The sequence below is a fragment of the Triturus cristatus genome, chromosome 3_1 (genome assembly GCF_964204655.1).
Source record: "Triturus cristatus chromosome 3_1, aTriCri1.1, whole genome shotgun sequence".
NCBI lineage: Eukaryota > Metazoa > Chordata > Amphibia > Caudata > Salamandridae > Triturus > Triturus cristatus.
The window spans coordinates 742,957,164-742,979,552 of NC_140583.1; the positions used below are offsets into that span (position 1 = coordinate 742,957,164).

At 40.7% G+C, this 22,389-nt stretch overlaps 1 protein-coding gene across 1 annotated transcript in view; it reads left to right on the plus strand.

Annotated features, from left to right (window-relative positions):
• Window positions 1–22,389, plus strand: part of LOC146860906 (mucin-5B-like) — an 814,361-nt gene that overhangs the window by 270,121 nt on the left and 521,851 nt on the right. The window contains exon 6 of the mRNA XM_085644901.1: window positions 14,414–14,624. Coding sequence (XP_085501027.1) covers window positions 14,414–14,624 — 211 coding nt within the window. The remainder of the gene's footprint in view (window positions 1–14,413; window positions 14,625–22,389) is intronic.

Below are 22,389 nucleotides of genomic sequence, written 5' to 3' on the forward strand. Positions count from 1 at the left end.
ATATGGCTGGGTCCAAACTGGAATGACATGGTGAGCAAAAAAAGGATGGATTTAGGCCCAGATCTCTGTACAGGGGTGAATGTATGACATTGTTCTGCATTCTGTCCGTCAATAGTTCTTTTTGCATTTTATTTCATCATCACAAAAAACAAATGGGCCCCTATGTCACTAGCCCAACCTTTGGTCTTTCACATCTTATAGTGCAGGTGTTCCTTCACTGAGGAATGTGTAATGACTAATGGGCCACTATATTCATCCAGTATTATGGACTCGCAGTTGTGCCGAAAAATAGTCGGGATGGCCTCACATACCCCCTGGGTGTCAGGCATCATCATCAGCCATCCCATGTTCGCCAAAGAATCGTCTAATGGCAAACGAGCCCATTCTAATAGTGAACCCAAACGACGGCCTGTCGCCTAAAAGCTAAACCCTTTCCTACTCCCTTGGACTCGGCATTGGTGGCGTCTAGTTTGATTAATATGTTATTTCATCTACATAGAGAGGGTACAGCAAGGTTATTAATGACAGGATCTTAAATATTTAATTGAAATTCACTTTCTTCTCTACAATAATATATCAATGAAACGTAGCTAACATTTTTAATCCTGTGCTATTGTGTGGAAAGTAGAGAGACTTCGATCCTCAACAAATCACAGTAAAAAGAGGAGGGATTCATTTATAATTGGTATTAGAAGATTGAAATGTTGGGAGCTCCATTGAAGACAATGGAGTTCTCCCTGCTTCTACGGGCCAGTAAAGGCCTGCGGAGCAACATTCCAATGTTTTACAAAGGCCTCTCTGAGCTCGAGGGGATTTAAATCCCCTCAACTTCGAGAGGCCTTTATTGTATTTGTTAGAACATTCTGCCCTCTAGTGGCAGAATGTTCTAATATCCTTATAGCCCTTCGTAGCAGGGCTAGACCGGCTATTAAAGTCCCATTCCCTTGTTGAAGTCCCTCGCCTTCGGCTCGGGCCTTTAACGTGGGAGTGGGCCTTTGATAGCCGGTATTGCCAGCTACGGCGGGCTATAAGGCTATATTATTTGAATTTCAGAAGTGAATGATCAGAGAGAGAGATGATGAGTAAAATGAGAAGTAAAATACTGAAGAATGCAGTTTGGATGGGCTATAACAAGAGCGATGGCTTTGTGTCAATGGCAGAGGAAATAAAGAGATTATCTCTTCCAAAGTAGTGAATATCTTTGGAGTTTTGAAGGACTGCTAACATCCCTTTCAGGAAAGTATTCAGGGGATGGCCTAGGAGCAATCAGGTCTTGTGGCCTATAAGTGAGTGAAGCGGTTAGTTTTAAACTAGGACAAGCCAATAATTTAAGTACGCAAGTAAAACACGTAAAACTCACAAATTTCACAATAGGTCACATTTCTCAAAATCAGACATTATGAAATTTGACATAATGTTTTGCCTGCGGGAGGCAGGTTCATGCAGAAAATGTCTTATGAGGAGATACTTTCATTTCAAACTAGAGTTCTGCAAGTGTCTTTTGTTACTTTTGCTATGCATGTTATGCACTCATGTAAAAAGAAGTTGGTTGGGAGTGTTTATCCAACCCCAAGAAAAGTTTTAAAATGGAGCAAAATGGTGCATCACAACACAATCTTCAAAGCTTTAGCAAAAAATGTACAAGGTTTCAGGTTTTTTATAGAGGATCTTTTAGGAAACAACACAGAAAATCATGATATGCATACTGAGCCAAACCTTTCTCAAAGAGTTTGGGGGATTTCTACCCAAGAAAAAAAGGGCTTTGACAGTTTCCACTCTGAGCTTCTATACAAAGTGTTGACACTAGGATGACTGATATATTCTCTCTTAAATGATAGATAACAGCCTTTATTGGGATTAGCAGTATCCCAACCGAAAACTCAAATCACCACTAATTAGCTGTTCCTTAAGTGGGATGGATAAAACACCCTTTTATCCAGGACTCAGGGTGCTGACAATGGACCCATTAATGGTAACACTTTTTGAGAAGTCAAGATGAGCAGAAGCAGTGAGCTGTAATCTCAGAAGATCAGCAAGGATACAAAATGATGTGTGGAGTCAGTGAAAACCAACACACAGAGTTAAAGAGACAAGTAGTGGAAGGGATCAGAGGTGACAAAGAGTGAGAAGAAAGCAACAGATGGAGTGAAGGAGACAAGGAGTGAGAGTAGCTCGAAGGGAGTGGAATAGCCAATGAGTGAGAGGATAGCTCAAAAGAGTGCAGAGGAGATGAAGGGGAGTATAGTCTAGAGGACAACAAGAAGGCAGACACCCCACAGGGGACACACAAAACCCAGCTGGCTATCTTTGATGAATGCTGCGTTCCCCCTAGCCATGGTCTTGGAAGACTGTGGCTAAATGCATGTCAAAGGAAAGTGGTGGGTTTTGCGCAGGAGAAAGTTGCCATATCGAGCTTGCACTGCATCAGAACTGAGAAAGGAAAGAAGTGCATAGAGAGGGAAAAGGAATGTCACTCTGTCTGAAAAGTAAAGAGATGGCGCTGAATGCTGCAGAGATGCTAGTCACTTGATTTACCCTGGGGAAGCAAGGGTTTTTCTTTCAATTAGTTAAGGTACCTAATACTGTATCCAATTGCTTTTAATGGAATCCTTGTCCCCCTTCTTCTGGCACATAACACATTGATACAGGATAGCAAAGAGGAAAAGACTGCTAATGTGACATACCCATAATCATTGACTAGATGCTGCATATTCTCAATAAAAAACACTAAAGCCCTATGGGGTGTCTCTCCCTCTCCCTTTGCAGGGGCCAAACAATGGTTTTACAGAATAATAACTGTTAGATACTGTCTAAAATTACACCTTCGATTGAAATTTGATGCTACCTTCTGTCTTTTTCTCAGCTCCTGGAGCTAATGGGTACACATTGAAACAGCTCCTAAAAACTAAGCCCAGGTGGGTAACTATGCTTCGCCAGCATAGTTTACGTAGTTTTGCCTACTCCGCGCTACGTTGCAAATGCGGAGTTCAGGCAAAACTACGACTTCATGGCGAAGCATAGTTAGCCGGCCCCTCCACACTCCCAAAGTAATTAAAAGTGATTAAAAAGGCACTTACCTGCCATGGCTGCCTCCTCCTCACCATGGCTGCTCTCCTACCTCCTCCTCGCCATCCTTCACTGAAGAAACCCTACATTGTACATCTTGCGAATGCACATGCGCACATGCAAGACGTACAGTGTAGGGGTTATCAGTAAAGAAGTACGGTGAGGAGGAGGCAGGAGAGTGGCCTTGGCGAGGAGGAGAAAGCCATGGCAGGTAAGTGCCTTTTTAATTACTTTTAATTACTTTGGAAGGGGGGGAGGGCGTGGAGCGAAGTTCCATGGAGTTGTTTCCCAACTCTGTGAAACTTCGCTCCGCCCAGGGTTATTCAGATCAAGCATGATTTTCCCAATTGGCCACAATCTATGCACATACATCTGCATGCATGGTTGATCATCTTGGAAAACTTGAAAACCTTTTAAGATGTCTGTCCACCGATACAAAGGCAGCAAGTGATTTAAGCCCTGGGAGGATATGGGTAAGCAGGCACTGAAGGTAGTCAAAATTTATCAAATAAGAAAGCTGGGTTTGGGAAAGGAGAGGGGAGTATTAAGAGACAGGGTGCGAGATAGAAAATAGTACCTTATCCATTGCAACTCAAGGTCTGGCATCAGCAGTGGAAGGATACAAGTCATCCAATCAAAACTTGCTGAAGTCAAACTAATTATTGGATGGGACAAAAACTAAACTTTTGAGGTAAGCCATAGAAGCAAAGTTAGAGAACTGAGACAGACAAGAAAGCCATTGTATTATGTGCGAGTGGTGGATGCAAAGCCCTGTCTCCATCTTGGATACTATAGTGCCTTTGCTGACATAAAGCTAAGGCTGTCTGTAGGCAAGACCTAGCAGTGATAAAAACATGTTATCCAGTACAAGGAGGACAACATGTCAATATAGACCTTAGAACCCAGAGAGAGTAGCGTACCATCAACTCACACATGCCCTCTGATATCGCTGTGCAAATCATAGCAGCAGCCAGTGCAAGAAAAGGAAAAAGTTAACTTAAGGAAGCCTGTGGCACGGTGAAATAAAGGGGCTTAATGTGGAGCAGAGACATAAGCATTATCTTTTATCAACACAAATTTGTATTCTACTGTTACTTGAGTGAGTTAAGGAATTTGTTGCAGAGAATCTTGAGTATCCTGTAGGGCATAAATTCTGTTAAAATAGCTCAGGAGGAACTGTATTTGATGCAAACATCTTCCTGTTACCGGCATGTCACTAGTTTGAATCCTTGCAGAGTTTTATTCAATATTCATTTATTCTAAAGTTATTCTAAAGATAATAAATTTGGATAGTATTTGACATATCAATTTAAAATAAATATTTTTTTGCCTGCAGTACACATGGTTGCTTTTTGTGAAACTGTACACATAAATGAACAACGGTAACAAGCAGCAGGAGCAGTGAGCGCCAGTGAGCGCCAGATGCCAAAAAACAAACACCACCACGAGTGGCTGCTTCCAGCTTGTCATATGGAAGTGTGTGAGGCGCCCCCTCTGTTGAAATGTTGACAGTGCCGGGGGCACCACTTGCGTACTTTGCTCAGCTGGATATGTGAAATGTGATTGGTGTATTACCACAGAGAGAGGGAGTTTATTTACTCCATGTGTGGTGTTTTCCGTGTGTTTTTGGCTCACCACAGCACACATAAAAAACACTTGACTTTTGTGGTCGTGCGACCCATGCTGAATTGTTCTTTTCCTACACAAGTGTCTTAAATCAGGCAAGAGTAGAGGTTGGTGTCCGATAAGCTTGGGGGAAACTGCCTGGGAAGAGTGGATAGATAAGACCTCCTGTCTGTTTTGTGTTCAATGCAACCAGTTCCATCCACAGTGGATGAAATATGTTGCCAGGGAAGCTTCATGTAGGTTTCTGTCTGACAGACTTGTAGAAGTGTGCTTCAAAAATTGATTAAAGAATAGATCAATAACTGATCAGTGCACTGAACTGAATGGATGTATGGTGGGAGAAAGTGGGAGTTTAAATTTAAAATGGAATGGTCAGCGGGACCGACAAAGGAGTATGGCTGTTTTCGGGATGTCATAAAATATTGGCTTCATTCAGGGTTTTATATTTGTTATTTGACCAGTCAGCAGGATGATCGTCTCAAGGTAGACAACAACAAACATAAGAAGGGCTATATGCTCAAGCTACCACATCAAATCGGAAACAAAGAAAGGACACTTTTTTTGGGGCACTAGGATGCTACTTTTTCCTATGAAGAAATACCAGCCTTATGTTCTCATTTTAACACTCTGAAAATGCTTGGTCCAAGATTCCTAAACAGATCTTCATATGAAATAATTGAGATTCATCTTTAACCTGGGATTTCCATTTTTTTAACTATTACCCAGGGATCAATAGGAGAGATGTGGATCACATTTTAAAGTGTATTCTAGACTTGATCTTTTTTTCATCTCTCCTGATCCACACTGCGCATAATCATGACCGTGACACTATCCAACATGCATCACCCTCAAAACACTTTTTAAAATCAGGTTTCAATGCTTTTAAGATTACATACCCTCATAACCTCTCTAAACACTTGAAGAAAAATTTGAAATATAAAATAAATCTTGAGAGATTTCCCGAATCCATTTTTGCAGCTCAATACCACTGCATGCAAAATGAACCATTAGAACAGATCTTCTGCTATTCACACATACCACAACCTTACAAATTATGTTTTATATTTCCTCACTGTCAACCCTACAAACTACACCCCACCTTTCCCTACCTAGTGACCTCATTATATTCATCTTTGATAAAAGGAAAATCATGTTCCAAGTAAACAATAATATCCTGGCCTTGGTGACCTTTCCCACTCTTTCACCCCTTTCAGCTTACTCACATCTGAATGCATTTGGTCTCTCACCCTCCGACCCTACTCTGCCTTTCTCAGCTCCCCTCAGCATTCAATGCTCTGCACCTCTGATTTCTCCACTCATCACACCTTCATCTATCAAGTCCACAATTCATGGTGCCCTCAAGCACCCACCTACTCTCCAACTTCATCAATCCACATGTAAAACACATTAGCTGGCCCCAGACACCTACCCCTACACCCATCAACATGAGTCCACACATCCTCCCACTGATTGTTCAAAGTTCAACCTCCTGACTTCAACTCTCTCTCTGCATCTTTAAGAATTTGTTTGTCAACAACCCCCATGCCATTAACTTGTCTCCCACCCAACAGAAGTAATCATCTACCGAATCCTTCTCACCTCACTCTTAAATTCCATTCACTTCACCCCATCTGCATTTCTTGATAGTTCCTCAACTGGGCAATGCTAAGGTCACAGACAATATTACCTTCTGCATAGGCTTCTTGACCTGGAAAGTCCTACTCATCAAGAGCAAACACAGTAGACCCAAACCGTCCTGACAGTGGCACTCCAAAATCCTCTTTGAAGAAAGGAAAAATAATAGAAAGTTAGAAGAAGACTGGCGTCGAGCACCCTCATCACTAAGTCTCTCAAAGCTCCATGGTGTGAAAAAAAACTACAAAGACCACATCTTTAAAGCCAATGCATCACATATCAGATCCATCCTGGATACTTTAAAAAACAGATCAAAACAACTATTTGAAGTCATTATTCCAGCCAACAACCCTCCCTTCGATCCCCCATTTAAGGCATCAAAGAGCATCCTATGCAATAACTTTGTTGAGTTGCTTGACAAAGAAAATCAAAGACATCATTATGTCCCTTCTGGTCAAACTCAACACCATAACTGAAGAGAAACTGCCTTGCAATGCATTGCAGCCATGGTCCTCTTTCTCCTCAATCTCAGAGGCAGATCTACTCCTAACTATTTCCAAGATGAAACCTTCTAACCATCTTTGAGAAGCAATTCCAAGCTCCATCAGCAAATCCCTACCTTAACTGCATCTCCCCCATTGGGCTACGCTGGTCAACTCAACCCTGGAACAAGGCTTGCTACCAGACTGTCTTAAAAGGAGTAGAATTTCTCCACTCCTAACAAAACAGTCTCTGGACCCTGACAACTTTAACCGCTTCAGTGCTCATGACGAGCTCAGCTCGTCATGAGGCACAGTGGAGCTGTGCTCATGACGAGCTGGGCTCGTCATAACCGTCGCGGCCCGCCCACGCGTGGTTGATTCCCCGCCTGTGTGGGAGAATCAATCAGTGGGCGGGGTTGTGATGAGCTCAGCTCGTCATGAGCACAGCTCCACTATGCCTCATGACGAGATGGGCTCGTCACGAGCACAGCGCCGCCGCCGCGTGGAAGGGGTTAACAATCACTACCCAGTATCTACCCTGCCTCTCCTTGGTAAGGTGATTGAAAGTTGCGAGCTTCTCAACTGTCATCCCAAATCCTGGATGTTGGACTTGGCCCTTTTTGCAGGGTCATCCCTGAACTTTTTGCCTTCCTCCTAGATTTTTTCTGACCTGGTGTTGGCTGTTTTATAACTCTGGGCGCTTTACCACTGCTGATCAGTGCTAAAGTGAATATGCTCTCCCTATTGTAAATTGATGTATGAATTAGTGATTCCATGATTGGCTGGTTTGGTTTACCTGTCAGACCCTAGTACAGTGCACCAGGACTGCTGTTAATCCAAAAGCTGCTGGTGGGCTTGCAGCACTGTTTGTGCCACCCACAGAAGCAGCCTGTAAAAGTGTGTCTAAGGCCTGCCATTGCAGAGCCTGTGTACAGTCTGGTACTGCCATGCTGACTGGGCAAGTGCACCCACTTGCCAGTCCGTAAACCTTCCCTTTTCTTCATATCAGACACCCCTATGGTAGGCCCAAGGGCAGGGTGCATTGTAAGTATAAGGTAGACCAAGCCCTGGTGTGTGTGGCATGTCCTAATAGTGAATTACATCCCTTTTAGTTTTTCACTATTGCAAGGCTATCTGTTCCCCATAGGCCAGAATGGGCAGTTTGATTATTACATCTTATAATCCTTACTGACTCAGAGAACATGGTAGAAATTTGAGTTTAGTATGCCTGAACTCCGAATGATAAAATACATCTTTTATTGAAGTTGGTTTTAACATTCTGTGTTTGAAAACACCACTTTTAGAAAGTAGGTGTTTTTTTGTCTAACCATCCAGGCCTGCCTCTGCTAGGTTGAGTATTCCTTGTCTGGAGTTTGAGTGACAGGGCCTGGGGAATTCCAGGGGGCTGGGGAATTCCCAGAGACAGAGTGAGTCAGCACAGAGCTGAATAGAGAGATCTCCATGTAAATTGGTGGGAGGAGTTGCACCTGGGACCTGAATAGGGCTGTGCTTTCCCTCCACAATGCTGGCTCCACCCCCTGTGGTGCGTCTGATGTCTCTGCCTTGCACTGTGAAAGGAAAGAAGGAGTCATGTCAACAAAGTGCTCCAGGACTGACCAGAACTGGTTTGGACTAGGCAAATACCTCTCTGCCTTCAGAGAACAAAGAGAAACTGTGTATAAAAAGGGGACCCAGACCCCAGAACTTTAGATCACTTTGGGAAACAAGAAACCTTTGCTGAGGAGCAGAACCAGAGAGACTGAGGAGAGACTATCCCCAAGCTGGTTGGGATTGGCCTGCAGTGGTTGCCTGACTGCCAAAGAGAGGAGAAAAGGAACTTTGTGTACTTTATTCAACTTGTGAAGGATCTCCAAGGGCTTGGGAAGAGCTTCCCTCCTGCTGAAGTCTCAGGGACAACAGACGTCAACCATCAGCTCCCCAAGAGTCCTCTGGAAGTGCCTGCAGCTATATTGGACTTTCTGAGGAACTGCATGTTGCAAGGAGCTGGAAGCGCGACTCACGAACAAGAAGCGTGTCGCCGAACTACCGCTGACGTGTCACAACACGAAGCGCCTCACATCACCGGAGAAGAGGATCGACATCGCAGCAGATGCCACCGCATCACCGGGAAGCGTGTCGCAGGGCCTGTCACGGCTCATTGCCGGAGAAGAGGATTGACATCGCAGCTAACGCCGCCGCATCACCGTGAACAGCGTCGCAGGGACTGTCACGGCTCGCATCGTTGTGGAAGCAACTCGCATCGCCAGGGGAGAGGATCGATGTCGCAGCAGACGCCGCCGCATCACTGGGAAGCGTGTCGCAGGGCCTGTCGCTGCTCACATCGTGGTAAGCACCCCGCATCGCCAAAGAAGAGGATCGACGTCGCAGGAGATGCCGCCGAATCCCCCGGAAGTGGGTCGCATCAAGAAGAAAGCGCCATCATTGTTTCTTTGCACCAGATTTTCAATGCATCACCATCCTTGCGTGTAAGGGACTACCGCATCACCTTTCCTGCAACACTTTCGTTGCCTTGCGTTACGCATCTTAAGGTACATTGAACTCAGAGTGTCGCACTTACCATCTTAAGAGAACTAAGCTAATTCTACAATTCTAAGTACAGTATTGTGGATTTTTGTCGTTTGTGGTCTTGTGATAAGTCTATATAAAGAATACTTATTTTTTATATAAAACTTGTGTGGTGTCCATCTGTAGTGTTGTCACTTGATTACTGTATGTGTTCACAAATGCTTTACACACTGCCTCTGAGATAACCCTGTCTGCTCGTGCCAAGCTACCAAGGGGGTGAGCAGGGGTTATTTTAGGAGTGTACCCCCTTACCCTGACTAGATGCAAGGGTCCCTATTTGGTCAAAGGTACCTACCTCTACCAAATAGAGACCCCCAAATCTAACACTGGACAATAACCTCCTTGACTCCCTTCAATCCAGATTGTGTCAGGGCCACAGCACTGAGACAGCAATTCTTTTGATTGTGGTCAATACCCTCACATTTGCAACACTGGCAACCTCTGTCTGCTTGTGCTCCTAAACCTCTGCACTCCATTTGACACAGTAAACCACCAGACTTTGATGGAGACCATGAAGCATTGAATAGGTATTGATGATGCCTTCCTTAAATAGTTCACATCATACCTAACAAACCACTCCCAAATAGTGAAAATTGGGAATGCCGGTCTCAGATCTAGTCAGCATGCAACAAGGGGGCCCCCAAGGATTGAATCTCTGTCCAACACTCTTCAACCCCTACCTCAAACCACTGTTCGTGATCCTCAGGAACTCAGGAGTTCTCTTCCACCTATTATCTGAAAACACCCAAATCTACCTGAGGACTCATGCCCGGAAGACTTCAAAGCTTGGATGGCAAACAACCACCTCAAACTAAACGCAGTGAAAACATCATTTCTTCTCATCTCTCCAAAGGAAACTAACTTTTTGATCCAAGACTGGATGACACTCCTCCCAGGCATCATTGGCCAGTCCCTCTATCAATGAGAATGCAAGATCTCTTGGATTCACCCTCAACAAATACCTTAACCTTCAGAATCATATCTCCTCCATGGCTAATAGTGCCTGGTTCCAGCTAGGACTGCTTTTGGGTACTAGGTACCTCATCTCGAGTGCTTGTGCCCTCCAGACTCAACCAGAGAATTGCATTCCTTTTCTGCCTAGCCAAAGTCCGCCTAGGTCCATTCAGAGCTGTCCCACATGTAGCAGCCTGCTTCATGACAGGACACAAGAAATGTGTTCAAATCTCACCATTCTCGCTACTGGCAGTTGCCTCCCATAGAGGCGAGAGCTCATTTTAAAACTGCTTGCACCACTCACAAAGCTCTTCAGTCCTCTTTACTCTCGTACCTCTCTGAAAAACTGAAAATCTCAGGTGCAGATCGAGATTCAAGAAATTTTCAATTGCTACTCCTTAAACCCTCCACATTTAAGCACAGGATCACTGACATAATATCGACTACAAAAATATAGACTTACAAAAATATCGATGCCAAAATATAGAATGCCAAAATATCGAAGTCCTATCTCCAAACAGGAAATTACAAAAATATCGAATCCAAAATATCGTTGTAAATAATATAGTTAGTCAAAATATCGAATTTTTTTAATGTTTTAAAAGTAATGTTAAATTAATTAAATAATACATATAATTAACTGACACATACTTAAAAAAACTTAAATAACAGTAAACTTAATGAATAATTAAAGTAAGTAAAAAAAAAAATTTAATACATATATCTTAACGTGATATTAATTAAAAACATTCAATATTTTCTGTGTAGGATAGCGGGCGCGTAAAATTTACTATTACCACTCCAGTAAGTGCAATAGTAGGGAAAGCGTTGCATAGCGGGAGGGTAAAAATTACTATTCCCACTCCAGAGAATGCAACAATAGGGAAAGCGTTGGATAGCGGGAGGGTAAAAATTACTATTCCCACTCCAGAGAGTGCAACAGTAGGGAAAGCGTTGGATAGCGGGAGGGTAACATTTACTATTCCCACTCCAGTGAGTGCAACAGTAGGGAAAGCGTTGGATAGCGTAGGGGTAAAAATTACTATTCCCACTCCAGAGAGTGCAACAGTAGGAAAAGCGTTGGATAGCGGGAGGGTAACATTTACTATTCCCACTCCAGTGAGTGCAACAGTAGGAAAAGCGTTGGATAGCGTAGGGGTAAAAATGACTATTCCCACTCCAGAGAGTGCAACAGTAGGGAAAGCGTTGGATAGCGGGAGGGTAAAAATTACTATTCCCACTCCAGAGAGTGCAACAGTAGGGAAAGCGTTGGATAGCGGGAGGGTAACATTTACTATTCCCACTCCAGTGAGTGCAACAGTAGGGAAAGCGTTGGATAGCGTAGGGGTAAAAATTACTATTCCCACTCCAGAGAGTGCAACAGTAGGGAAAGCGTTGGATAGCGGGAGGGTAACATTTACTATTCCCACTCCAGTGAGTGCAACAGTAGGGAAAGCGTTGGATAGCGTAGGGGTAAAAATTACTATTCCCACTCCAGAGAGTGCAACAGTAGGGAAAGCGTTGGATAGCGGGAGTGTCAAATTTACTATTCCCACTCCAGTGACTGCAACAGTAGGGAAAGCGTTGGATAGCGTAGGGGTAAAAATTACTATTCCCACTCAAGTAAGTGCAATAGTAGAGAAAATAATAAATGTATTTTTATTTTTAAATTAATTAATTATTAATACAAAAACAAGTATTACAATTAATTACCAATCACACAAGAATTGATTATTTATTAATACCAATACATTTTTGTTTAATTAATTAACAATTAATAATTAATTAACAAACAATTGTTTTTCAATAACAAACATTAATAAATGCAAATAATACCAATTAATAATTAATTTATAATATATTAATTAAGGATATACACAAATTATTTAAATAATTTTTTTTTTCCAATTATATTACTTCCCACCATATTCACGTATAAACACAATACCCGCTACAAATATTAATTGAATACAATTAACATAATTATCAATTTACCTATTAATACTAATTAATTACCAATTAATACTAATTATTTACCAATTAATAATTAATCAACAACCAATTAATTTGCAATACCAATTAATAATTAACTAATAACAATTAAATTACTTCCCACCCTATTCCCCTATAAACCCACAACCCGCTACAGAAGTAAAATGCAAAATTAAATTAAAGATATATTAATTAACAATATACACAAATAAATTAAATAATTATTTGTTTACAATTATATTACTTGCCACCATATTCCCCTATAAACACACTGCCCGCTACAAATATTAAATGAATACAATTAACATAATTATCAATTAAACAATTAATACAAATTAATTACCAATTAATACTAATTATTTACCAATTAATAATTAATCAACAACCAATTAATTTGCAATACCAATTAATAATTAACTAATAACAATTAAATTACTTCCCACCCTATTCCCCTATAAACCCACTACCCGCTACAGAAGTAAAACGCAAAATTAAATTAAAAATAATTAATAATTCCTATAAATTATTATTTAATAATCTATAATTAAATTACTTCCCACCCTATTCCCCTATAAACCCACAACCCGCTACAGAAGTAAAACGCAAAATTAAATTAAAATTTATTAATAATTCCTATAAATTATTATTTAATGTACTATAATTAAATTACTTCCCACCCTACTCCCCTATAAACCCACAACCCGCTACGGAATTAAATTACAAAAAAATAAAAAAACATAAAATTCAATAATTTAAAAATATTCTAACATACATTCCAATAATAATACATACTTTTAACACATATACTAACACTTAAAACACTATAAAAAATTCGATATTTTTAACAACTATATTATGACTGTCGATATTACTTACTTCTATATTATTGCAATCGATATTTCTTACCTGTTTTTCGATATTCTTCACCACTATATTTTTGCAAGTCGATATTCTGTCCATTCGATATTTAAAACTCGATATTCTGGCTACTCGATATTTTTTTTTCGATATTATGTCTAGTTACCTTAAGCACAAGCTATACATGAACTAATCCTTCTGAAATAATCTGGAATTCCCTCTCACTGAGCTGTGCCTAACCACATGTCATCAAAAGACACACAATTGATGGACGGAATGCAGAACAAATCAAAACATTCTCCCCAGTCAAGAGATCTGGGTTAAATCCATCATTCTTTTGATCACCATGCCAACCCAGTTTAGACCTGGCCATATGCAAATCAGTCCTGACCCTGTGCCTCATGGGAACAGTCCAGCCCGAACTGCCAAGCCAGGTCCTCCTTGGACCGGAAACAAGCATCCTAGGACCGGTTTCGGGGTTTCACCCCTCTTCAGCCAGGATAGCTTGAATCCAGTGCCACAGTGAGCCAGGGACCTACATCTAGGTATACCCAGCGCACTTAGGGCGAGAAAGCAAAAGACACACAATTGATGGACGGAATGCAGAACAAATCAAAACATTCTACCCCAGTCAAGAGATCTGAGTTAAATCCATCATTCTTTTGCTCATCATACCACCCCAGTTTAGATCTGGCCATATGCAAATCAGTGTTGACCCTGTGCCTCATGGGAACAGTCCAGCCCGAACTGCCAAGCCAGGTCCTCCCTGGACCGGAAACAAGCATCCTAGGACCGGTTTCGGGGTTTCACCCCTCTTCAGCCAGGATAGCTTGAATCCAGTGGCATGGAGAGCACGGGACCCACGTCTGGGCATACCCATCCCACTCGGGGTGACAAATGCAAAACAACATGCTGATGGACAGAATGCAGAACAATGTCATACATTCACACGCTGACTCAGCGAGACCTAAAAATTGTGTCAGTAACTCCGTATTTGTAGACATCAGTATAATTTCATATTGAAAGTTACTTCGTATATCGAACTGCATGTTTTTGTTAAGATAACAATGCATAACTCCAGCTACTCATTGACAGTTCTGCTGAAAATACCAACATTTTGTGGCCCTCAAAGACAGTCAACAATTACAAAAACTTGTGTGTATAACAACTTTGTTATTATTCCATTCATAAACTGCCTTATTTGTCCATTGCAGAGAGCCCAATGTGAGGCTATCCTCTACAGCTTTGGGAACTGCAACAGTGTCCTGCCAGTAAATGACTACGTGGACATCTGTACCAACGACATGTGTACCTGTACTAATGACTTACCTGTGGGTTGTGCTTGTGGTACATTGAACCTGTACTCACGGAGATGTGTCCTTGCTGGTGGCAATCCTGGTCAGTGGAGAGGAGCCAACCTCTGCTGTAAGTAATACAATGTATTAAAAGTCAGTGCTTCTTTTGTGGTCATTTGGTAATGAAGCAATGCTCTAGAGGTCAAATCAATTAAACCTAAAAGCAATGCAAAATAAAGCAAATCCATCTATGAGCAGACAATCAAAAAATATCAGAGACAGACCCATTGAGAGGATTTCATCATGAACATTCATTTGTTTATGGAAGTAGGAGATAAAAAGATGCTACAGAAAAAAATAAACTGATGCCCCAGTGGTAAATCGATTCAAACGTGAAGACGTGGGATAAAGAGTAAAAAGTAACGTTTAAAAGTTAGGAGATCAAAAAGGAGTTGATATTAATTCTCAGGGAGATTTCATAAAAGGGGAGGTTGACATCCCAAAAAAGTAAACATGGCTGTAGACCATTTTGTTATTGTTTTTTACATTTTGACCTCTGAAGCGCATTTGAAAGGGCCATCATTAGAACATTTTTACTACAAATAGAAAAAAGTATATGGTTTCAATTGGGAATTGTGGTAGTGATCCAAGGGTCTACAGACCTAGAAATGACTAATTGTTCTATCTAAGAAGACTAACCTATATGTGGGTTATATCACTGAAAAACCACAATACAACAGTAAACAGTAACTAAGAGTATAGGATAGCCACATGCAATATGTTAATCTAAAAGACCAAATTGGGAAAATTCTGAATATATTCAATACAAAGGTAGATTGGTTCTTATATTTTATTATATTATAGTGTTTATTATGTCTATAGCTCTTGATGATCTTCAAACATCGTACAGGAATCTAAAAAATGTGACCAGCCTATGACTGGCACTTACTGGGGATTAAACACTTGTTTTGCCCCCTGCTGCACACGGTTCTGTGGATTTTTGAAGGCTGTGCATATATTCCTGAACGCTATAGGTGAGCGTGCTGTTATAATTATATTGTAACATGTGTGAACAAAACGAAAAATAGAAATTGCATTATTTCAGCGCATTTGTCATACCCACATTGTTAGCAAAAGACACAATGGTTATCATGGGAGGGGATTTTAATTGTTCCTTGTGCCCCAATGAGGATGGAAGGCAGTGTGGTTTAGCATATGAAGAGGGCACTAGTAATACCCATTTTTGTCACTCCGTGTAGGGGGATTTGTATAATGAATTGATTTTCACCTTAGATATAGGTTTTGTGAATGAAATCTGCGATTGACCAGCCCCTTTTGGGTTATACCTTCAATGGAAGAGACCTATATAGCACTAAAGACTAAGTATTTATGACAAATATTCATGCTTCTAAAGTTCGTTCTTTCTCGGTCGGAGATATTTCACTTAGTGACCATTTTCCACTATGCTATTTGGTAACACTGTCAATAAATAAGACAATGAGGCATGATAACACTGACAAGGCAGTAAAGGTAGTGCGTGCACTGCTAGGTTTTCTCCTAAAAGTTGCTAATTTTATCCGTGCTCCTGGGTGTCACTCTCCGAACTAGAGTGCGTTTTAAGTCATTTAAGCTGCGTACCCATATATCATAGGGTATGTCCCCTGGGCACTGGTATGAATCTCAAGCTCTGAGATTTTGTTCAGATTCAATAAAGTTTCAACAACGGAACAACGTTGTTGGCTATTTTTTGTTTTATTTTCCATCAAGAAAATAATGTCCATTTTCATGATGCATTCGTTTTACATCGTTCTATTTTATATATCCCAATGCATTTCGGCATGTGCGCCTTCGTCTTGGGAATATCTAGAACAAATAATATATGAACTGAGCTAAATATACTAGATTGTCATGGTGTTTGTTAAATGATAACTATTGGTTTGTGAAAGCTTTCTGAACCATGCGGTGTTAAGTGAATTAATTGTGCCCCTAACTTGAAGTCGACCTATTCATTCGTGTCGCTTACGATGTTAGTTGCTCTCAAATCAGTATTACGATGTTACAGTGCATGCTAAAAAGTGGTGCGAAGCATTAAGAAAAGAGCGTGTTTGTGGATGTTATTCTAGGCGTGCACAATAATTAACGCGGCGTTTTAGAGTGGTTAATGTTAACGTTACAATGGTTTGCGGGTGCCGCTTATTAAGAAAAATTACTCGCGAATATAAAGATCGCGTTTGCTTCCTCAGTTACTTGTGATGTAGGAGATATGCGTTAGTTGAATTCTTGAGCGCGCTCAGTGTGGAAACGTACTGAAGTTGCTTCCGGCGTGTTAGAGTGAAAGTGGACGCCAGCGTTTAAAAACAGTGTGTGTGGATGTTAGAAATAAAAATAGGACTGACAAACAGTAGCTGACAGTGACGAAAGACTACAGTGTGTTATAAAGTGTGTGCAGTGTGATTAAAAAAATATGTATTGATCTTGTTTTATACAGTTACAATTAAATCACTCAACAAACCTTAACTTCATGTCAATATTGTGAAACATCAAATTAAATGCACAGTATCTGTTTGGGCATATACGGTATTGTTATAATTGAGTCAATCAGAGATAACAAGTATATTCCATGCGATCATTCATCCCATGGGGTTTTATTGAGTTCAATGTGCGTATCCAGTGATTTTCACGATGCAATAGTGTTTTGTGATTGTCTTTGCCTTCGCTTTTTGTTATTGTTTCTAAAACACAAAATTTCAGCTGGCTAATGTTGTGTCCGGCTTCTATGAAATGACTTGTCACTGTAGATTTTACATTTTTTGTTCTAATGTTGCTTTTATGTTCATTGATGCGTGTTTTTATTTTTCTCTCCGTTTGTCCCACGTAGATTTTTCCACATGGACACTTTAGCAAATATATCACATTGGTTGTATTACATGTAGCTGTTACTTTCAATTTGATTTTGTGTCCTTTCATAGGATGTGTTATATAGGGGCCGATAATAATATTGTTGCAATTATTGCAGTTCCAACATGCTACTGTTCCTTTGCACGTTACATTTTTGTCTTGTTGAGTAGGATTTTTGATGATCTCTCCCAAATTCTTAGCTCTGGTGTATGCACCGATAGGTTCTTGTTCGAAAACGTTGTTAAAATCTGGTTCCAGTTTTAATATTGTCCAATGCTTTTTGATGATATCTTTGAAAGCTTTACTCATTGTAGAATATTTTGAGACTACCGTTGTACGATTGTGTGTGGGCTTCTCTTTTGGTAAGCAACGTTGTTTCTCTACTGATGGTTTTGCCTCTGTTTTCTGCTTGGATCAATATGTGTTCTGGGTATCCCCTTGCTTTAAATCGCTTTAACGTGTCATTCATACGTGTTGTCCTTGTCTCTGGGTCGGATACTATTCTTTTCACTCTAAGCACTTGTGTGTAAGGCGTATGGTTTCTTAATGAAGTTTGGTGGAAACTGCCATATAGGTGCATGTAGTTTTGGTCAGTAACTTTTCTATAGAGATCTGTTTGAAATCCTTCAGTGGTTTGTATTATTTTCACGTCCAAAAAGTTAATGGATTGTTCTTGAATTTCGAAGGTAAATTGTATTCTTTGATCTACTTGGTTGAGCTCATTAAGTAGTTTAGTGAGATTCCTTGTGGTTCCATTCCATAAGATGAATATATCATCTATAAACCTTACAAAAAGTTTCAAATGGGTCTGCCATTCTATTTTCGACAGTATGTGTTGTTCTTCAAAGTTCTCCATAAAGATATTTGCGTATGTCGGGGTGGCACAATTGCCCATTGAAGTACCGGTCTTCTGTAAGAACCAACTTGTTTTCCATTTCAAATAACTGTGTTGTAAGGTAAATAGCATGAGTTCCATTAGAAAGACTGGTTGGTCGTTGTTGTATTCGCTTTGTAATAAGGCTCGTTCTACAGCTTCTATGCCCAGTTGATGTGGTATGGATGTGTATAGAGATTTTACATCTACTGTACACATTAAGATTGTCTCATCTTTTGTTTAGGGTTATCTTATGGAATTTGTTCAAAAAGTCTGTGGTATCTTTGATATAGGTTTGCAATTTGGTCACACACGGTTGTAGATACCGGTCCAAGTATTTTCCCACTGGTTCGTGAAGGCTGCCTCTTGTGGACACAATAGGACGAAAAGTCAGGTGCAGTCATAATGAAATATGATAATCAAAGTAAAATCTTGAATAGAAACTACATTTCAATCCGACTAGACCAGCCACAGTAAAAATGGTTGTGAATGCATTGATAGCGCTAATTTAAATAAAATTGGGGTCCATGAAAACATAGTAAATGGAACTTACCTAAAGACTTTCGAGGGAAGCGAAAAGGATCAACTATAAAAGAAAAAAGGGGAGGAAAACAAACATCAGCCTAGGCTGTTTATAGTAAGAGCCAATGTAATTACAAATCAATGGGAGAAAAGACACTCTCAACTTTATCAAATAAATAGAGAGGGAAATTAAGAATCTATTTACAGTGTGGCTGAGGAACATAGCAAGTTCAGATAAGAGCTGCTGTTATTTGTCAGATTTGTCCAGAAAGCCAAGAAAACAAATAGGTGAAGCAGTAGTGAAGGTATGATAAGGTGAACAAAATAAAAGATAACAAAAAACATTTATTTACATCAGAATGTCTTTGAGACCCTCTAAAGTCTCACACATGTTTAGATCCTATTATTATATTTTATTTAGTAGTCACCTAAAAAGAATGAAGACACAGATGTGCACCATTACTTTCTGCAGGAGGACCTCTTGTGTGAACAAGGGTCATATTCGTGCATCATGTTTTTCATCTGTTCAGTGGCCTCCAGCAGATTTCCTCTGCTTTGTGACTAAGGGGCTGATTATGTTGGCGGAAGAACCGCCACAACAGGGCCGGCGGTGGCAACTGCCGGCCTTGCGGTGGCGGTCCTTTCACCATCAAACGGGTATTTCCCACCACCAGATTAGGGTGGCGGTGGGAACATGAATGCATCATTAGTGGACGCAAAGACCATCCGCCGCCAGCAATCGTCCTGATTGCCTGGCGGACGGTCCAGGAAGCCCAAAATGGTGGTGGTGCCTAGCAGGCACCGTCCACCAGATTAGGATGCCAGCTTTAAATGACCTTTCCATGGCGGCTATGCCGCCATGGAAAGGCATACAGTGTTTTGCCACAGGGCCTGTTGCGGGCCCCCGGGGGGTGGGTAGGTGGGTGGCTGCACTTGGGGGGTACCTATGGTACCCCCCTACATTGCCATAATCAAGGTGGCAGGCAATGCAAAACATGGTATTTTATCATTGCAGCCAGCATCACCGTCCGCAATGTTACCCTACCAGGATGCGCCCGCCAGTGTGGGGGCGCATCCTTATACAGCGGGTGGGACCAGCACACCTATGGCGGATGGTCACAGCTAATAGGCCCCTAAATCCTGGGAAATGTTTCACCAGAGGAGTGTTTGGGTTTGCATGGAGATCCCGATGATTATGTTGTGGTTGTGGACTTAATCTTTTTGCGTTGTTTGTCCAATACATATCTTTGGGCATAGGCACCAAATGACATGCACCACAATCATAGAATTATAATTTGCATAGCTTTGTAGTTTGATATGAATAGAACCATGTTTAAATATTTTTGTTGCGAAAGTCCATTTGGAAACACTACATGAACCACATTTGAAATGTACATTACTGGAAGGGAAACCCAACTAGGAAATGAAGATCCATTGATGGGTTGAGATTTCTACTGTGCTCCAACAACAGCATCCCTTATATTTTTACTCATTTAAGTGTGAGCAATGATTTCTGAAGAGAATTGCAACTGCACTGGGGTATATTCCAATGTTTGTGAATGATTTATTGAGGATTTTAGCTAAACACGTTATTCTGGGTTACAAAAGGGAGTCATTCTGGGTTGGAATCCTTGGCTTTACTGGACAGTAGTGTTGCCTGATACTTGATCAGGCATGTTTCCATGTTTCCTTGTTTTCCTCAAGTCTTTTAGGTAACCTCTGTCCAAAAGTTGAAAAATAATGATATTGTGATGGAATAACAGCCACTCATGTGAGACACAGAGGGAAAAGAAAGCACATTTTGTCCTACTCTAGATATTCAACGTAGGGAAATCATGTACTTTGTAGACTGGACACATATTAATGCCATTAAAACACATACTAATAGGTGGAATTTGTACCTGGGAAATGCAGATATAGAGAATGTTAATTTATCTCATCATACATTGCACAGTATTATAATTGCCACACTACATTAAACCAAGATTATATTCTTTAAAAGCAATGTTTTGCATGGATGTATTTTTTCTGTACTTTAACACAGTACACATGAAATTTCCTATTTCATTCTCCAGCACCCTGCATAGGGAAATCACATATTGCATGATCATCCTTAAAATGAGCAAAACGTAGTGGAGATTTACAGGTAAAGATGGTGATTTGAACAAAATATTTATGAATATTGGCAATCTTTCTAAAATCCATTTTAAGTTTTTAATAATTAATAATTCAGTACACCCTCTCTTCTGACTAAAAGAACTCTATCAATGCCTGTCAATGATTGCCTGTAAAAATCCGGCCATTGAACACTTTCTAATATTCAACTTCACCGGGGATCTTAACAGACCTAGGCTGAGCAAATTGTGCTGACTGAAAGAAATGGTCAGTTGAGTTCATATTTAACATATATTCACAATAAGCATAAGATCTATTTGTCAGCGCAAAAACCAGTATCAGATATACCTTCCTCTACATGCTAATGGCTGAACTGGGAGCGGTTGTCCCTATAGGACTTTGGTGCTACCCGCTGGATCCATATCTCCTTTTTTTAAATCTTGCATAAGATTTACACAAGAAACATTTCTGATTAAAGAACTACAGACAAAGTCTAAAGTTTAAAGATTTACTTACAGAATATCAGTTATAGAATGCATATGCTAGGGCATCAATCAGCTAGTTCAATAAGCATACTAATCAATAGTAAGTATAAGAACTTTTAAATAAGCAATCCAGTATAGATCCTCCTTCAAGAGTAGGAAAGGTCTTTCTTTTCACAAGGGAAATTAATCCTGATATAGGACCTTAAACAAAGGATTTCATACATTCACCTCATGGTTCACAGGCTTTTAACCAATAAGAAACAAGTAAAAAGAAACATTTACTACAGAATACATTCAGTGATTCTCTCACCATTGGAATAAATTGATCTTGGAGTTCCCAGAGTTTGCAACAAGATTCATTACATAGGATTTTATTCCGTCTGAGACAGTCAAATTGTCTTTGGAAAAGTACATTTGAATTATTGCAGTTGTGAAAGTGTCAGTCCTTAATAGCAGATCTAAAAATCCTTTATTAGATCCAGCAATAGCTGCATTGGTCACATGGTATACTGCAGTGTCGCATCTAAGAAGGGCGACAGAACAAATGTGTCCTAAGTCCAAGAGCAAGACCACTGACTCTTTGTCAGTGAAATTGGTCTCCCACCCCCGCAGCTTCACCATTGAGTGAGGCCTCACCCAGCCCCTTCACTCTCTAATGTGAGTGTTCGAGGCACTCAACCACCCGCAGGTTTACCGGCGCCTCATCCCTGGTGGTCCAGTAGACCTCTGTCTCCCTCTTTCCGCTCCATTTTTTCACTCTTTTTTACTTGTGTTTTCACTCATTTTTACTCTCTTTCCTAATCTATTTTTCTGCACTTTTCTGCTTTCTGCTGATTTCTCTTTTTCACTCCACCGAAATCTGGGACCTCCTTGACAGCACCAACCCGGACATAGTGTTCTTCACCAAAACCTGGACCAGCACCACCTCGGGACCGGACATCGCCATTGCCATCCCCATCCCCCAAGGACACAAGATCTCCAGGAAGGACGGCCCCACCCAC